The sequence below is a fragment of the Marasmius oreades genome, chromosome 9 (assembly GCF_018924745.1).
Source record: "Marasmius oreades isolate 03SP1 chromosome 9, whole genome shotgun sequence".
NCBI lineage: Eukaryota > Fungi > Basidiomycota > Agaricomycetes > Agaricales > Marasmiaceae > Marasmius > Marasmius oreades.
In genome coordinates this window covers 2,982,393-2,986,332 of record NC_057331.1, presented here as the reverse complement: position 1 = coordinate 2,986,332, position 3,940 = coordinate 2,982,393, and the positions used below count along the sequence as shown (strand labels likewise).

General features: G+C 46.7%; 2 protein-coding genes across 2 annotated transcripts; both read left to right on the top strand.

The window, feature by feature from the left end:
* Positions 1–331: 331 nt before the first annotated feature.
* E1B28_013810 (uncharacterized protein) lies at positions 332–2,026 on the top strand (the record flags this gene model as incomplete). Its single annotated transcript, XM_043158988.1, has 4 exons — positions 332–396; positions 462–586; positions 661–900; positions 975–2,026. The coding sequence occupies 4 exons, from the start codon at positions 332–334 to the stop codon at positions 2,024–2,026; spliced, it is 1,482 nt and encodes a 493-aa protein (XP_043004343.1).
* A 128-nt stretch (positions 2,027–2,154) lies between these two features.
* E1B28_013809 (uncharacterized protein) lies at positions 2,155–3,475 on the top strand. Its single transcript, XM_043158987.1, has 5 exons — positions 2,155–2,448; positions 2,508–2,610; positions 2,672–2,732; positions 2,792–2,906; positions 3,003–3,475. The coding sequence occupies exons 1-5, from the start codon at positions 2,407–2,409 to the stop codon at positions 3,213–3,215; spliced, it is 534 nt and encodes a 177-aa protein (XP_043004342.1). The 5' UTR covers positions 2,155–2,406; the 3' UTR covers positions 3,216–3,475.
* The last annotated feature ends 465 nt before the right edge of the window (positions 3,476–3,940 follow it).

Below are 3,940 nucleotides of genomic sequence, written 5' to 3'. Positions count from 1 at the left end.
AGCGGTAGACCGAGCGAGGTTGCCTTTTTGGTTGTTTCTGGCGGAGGAGTTAGTTGGCGCACCCGAACAAGTCGGGCTACGGCTTCCCGGCGGCTAAGTACTTCTGTTTCAGATGTGAGTATCAATATCAAGTACTAGTGTCACATATTCAATGCGAATACATATACAGTGTTCTTGGGTTCTTTGAGCTAAGGAAGCCCCCCTCCCCTTCCCCGTTTTCCTCAGGGTTGCTTCAGAGACGCCCTCAAACCAAATCATAACCAGAATCTCCACAAGCGATTGCAGGCCCTTGTCTCGGAACGAAAGGATCGAAATAGCCTTGGCTACAAATATGGAAACGCTACCCTTCGAGCACCGAGACGTCGAGGAGAAGGCTGAAAGTGGGATATCGGAGGAGTAAGGAACTTGCGTTAATTCGTTTCACACTAGTTCCGCATATTAACCCAGTATTCAACGCACAGGTCCGTGGTGGAATTCAAAGTCGACGAAAAGGCTGAAGCGAAGCTTCGTAGGAAAATCGACCTGATGATCTTACCGACCGTATCGTTGTTATACCTGTTCTGTTTTATAGATAGGGCGAATATTGGTAAGTCGTTTCCGCTACAATTCCTTATCGCTATCATTCTGACTTTCAAGGACTGTCAACTAAACTATCCGTAGGCAACGCCAGACTCGCAGGCCTCGAAACAGATCTCGGCCTTCACCGTTACGACTACAACATCGTCTTATCTTGTTTCTATGTCTCATACATCATTTTTGAGATTCCTTGCAACATTCTATGCAAAAAAATGGGTCCCGGGTGGTTTATACCCACGACGACGTTGCTTTTTGGTGTAACGTCAATTGGGACCGCGTTTGTGAACAATCTCTCTCAGGCTGCAGGTGTTCGGTTCCTTTTGGGTAAGCATCATCAACCCGCGCTTCATTCAAATCTGGGGGAAGTGGGGTTTACTTATTTCTTTTTCCCCCTTCAGGAATCTTCGAAGCTGGAATGTTACCCGGGATCGCGTATTACCTTTCACGATGGTATCGAAGACGTGAATTGGCTTTCCGACTTTCAGTATACATCTGCATGTCGTCTTTAGCAGGCGCATTTGGGGGGTTATTGGCATCTGGAATTCTCAACTTACCCCATTTCGGTGGTCTTCACAAGTGGAGAATGATTTTTGGGATCGAAGGGATTATTACCTGCAGTCTAGCATTGGTCGGGTTCGTCACTCTCACTGATCGACCAGAGACAGCTAGGTGGCTGTCGAAGGAGGAAAAGGAACTCGCGATCGCACGTGTAAAATCCGAACGTGTCGGGCAAACGGAAGTTCTTGACAAGATTGATATGAAGAAACTCATTCGGGGGATTTCGAGCCCCGTAACCATGGGGGTATCGTTCGTATTTTTACTCGATAACGTTACGGTCCAAGGGTTGGCGTTCTTTTTACCGACAATCATTAAAACGATCTATCCGGCAAAGTCTGTTATCGAGCAACAGTTACAGACTGTCCCTCCGTATGTCGTTGGCGGGTTTTTTACGTTGCTCATACCGTGGATGAGTACGAAGTTCGATCATCGACTTGCTTTCTTTGTGGTGGCTTCTCCCCTTATGATGGTGGGGTATATCATGTTCCTGGCCTCGACGAATGCGCAGGTTCGGTACGGAGCTACCTTTTTGATTGCTTCGGGTGCGTTTGCGTTTGGTGCGTTGTGTAACGCTCAAGTTTCCGCGAATGTGGTTTCGGATACGGCTCGTGCATCTGCAATTGGGTTGAATGTTATGTTTGGGAATATTGGAGGGTTGATATCGACGTGGAGTTTCTTACCGTTTGATGGGCCGGATTATCCGATTGGGAATGGGTTAAATTTGGCGACGTCGAGTATGATTTTAGTGGTCAGTGTGCTGTTGTGGGTATGGATAAAGTGGGATAATGGGCGACGAGAGAAGCGGAATGTAGAGCAAGAGTTGGAAGGGTTGGATTGGAAGGAAATTGAAGATTTAGACTGGAAGCATCCCGGATTTAGGTGGCATCCTTAATACTTTGGTATTCTGCACGTGTACTCCTCCACTTTATCAGCCAAAATTACTGGATTTCTTTTGAAGAGAGTAAGAGGGCAACCACACCGATTATCACCGAAGTCGCCGATAGTTCGAAAACTGTTTCTTGCCTCGACCATCCACTCCATGATTATGTTTATTCTACGTAACCTCAGGCACCAACTGCGGGATATCTAAGCTAATGCGGATCCGCTATTACGGGTGGTCTCCCAGCAACCATTTTTCCCATCAACTGACCATGTTTACATAGTATCGTGAGGGTTCGAACTCGACAGCAACAGTCTCTTCCTCAACTATTCGCTTTTCTGCATCCACCGTCGCGAGCGGCGACTCTCTTTTCAAATTTCGCGTTGAGCGTGATGGATCTGGCTATCTTACGGTTAGGTTTATATGTATTTTTGGTGCGTGTCACGTCGTTGTCTTACATCTTCCCTTTCAACTGACGGAATCTCGTGCTCAGCTTTTACTTTCCCTTATTTTATTCTCATTATCTGCTGCACGGTTGCAGTATACGCTCCATTTGCCTCCGGGAGATCCCCTCAATAAAGGTGTCAACTTCTACGGTATTCCTGCCTTTCTCGCCTTCGCGATCCCGGTATTCATCGCCATTCGTCACTCGCGCAGATCCTGCGATCATTGAGTTGCTTGTCGCATCTTTGTTCAGCTTGGGATGGTGTATTTTCATGTGTGTAATCGGATAACCCCTCATCTTCTACTACGGATACTGATGGATGAACGATATAGCATCTACCTGTACTTTAGAACGACAGGAAACCCCATCATACGGACCTACCGCGAAGAACTAGTAGTTTTGGGTATCTTGTGGTTGTTACTCTTGGGCGGATCTGCCGCTGCATCCGTATGTAACATTTCAGATCATTTCAACCACTTTGACTGATTCCTGTCTCTTTGACTCCTTCTCTCTCTCTCGCTCCTTACCGTCTGCGCCATATAGAACATCTGGGCAGTAGTTGCATTTTGTCAACAGTTCCAAGCTTGTCAAATTCTGTCTGCGGTGCTTGGCATTTGTTGGACGGCTTTTGTGGTGTTGACAGCAATTATTGGGGTAGATGTGAAGCTGATCCGCGATCATGGAGGGTTAAATGTTCCACTTGCGAGGAGTCGATCTCTGAAAGAGTCTTTGGGGCGAGAAGGCTCAGAAGTTTGAGTTAGGATACCCACGGAATTTTTTCTGTATTCACGAAATTCGTCGTTTTACACCCGCTCTCTCGTGTATTCTATTCTTCAACCTGAGATCGTCACCGTGGCAGACAATTTCTCCTCTACCCAGATCGTCTTCCCCAAGTCTCCCAATAATAATCCTAGATAGATGCCCAAAGAGAGGGTAATAAGTGTTCGAGTTAATTTAGAACGGTATGTATTGAGATCGAGTCTTGAGTTCTGCTTCGTAGCGTTCGTGGGGCGAAGTTTAGTCTGGTACCGAGGGAGGGGGTCATAGGGGAACCCCCTCTTATCAAAAATTTCGAGGTCCGACCAGCTGCCGGGACGGCTTCCAGATAAGGATAAGAATCATAAGTGATAAGTGTACGCGTCGTCGCTGCCATTCAACGTTCCAAAATATTGTCCATTCTATCTTGACCTCTACACGCTCGTTTCCTATTTATCACTCTCGATTCCTCACCGTCAGCGTCTGGATAGCGTCGACCGTGGTCTATGCCTGAACGCCCTAAGTTCAGTATCGATAGCGTCGACGGTCGAGAATGGATACGAAAGCTTCTCCAGCCTCTCCTTCCTCACGATCTCCATGACTACGTTGTCGAATCCATTTCTACAAGTTCCTTTTGAGTTCCCTCACCTCTGATATCAACTTCTCTATGTACCTCTACATACCTGCTATCCATGTATATAATTGAAACATTGGAATGTAGTTTC

What these genes read in the sequence shown, in the direction of transcription:
- E1B28_013809 (XM_043158987.1), top strand. Translation starts at nt 2,407, where the DNA reads ATGGATCTGGCTATCTTACGGTTAGGTTTATATGTATTTTTG. An exon ending in TAGGTTTATATGTATTTTTG is followed by an intron (nt 2,449 to 2,507) that starts GTGCGTGTCACG and finishes TCTCGTGCTCAG; the next exon opens with CTTTTACTTTCCCTTATTTT. An exon ending in TAAAGGTGTCAACTTCTACG is followed by an intron (nt 2,611 to 2,671) that starts GTATTCCTGCCT and finishes TCACTCGCGCAG; the next exon opens with ATCCTGCGATCATTGAGTTG.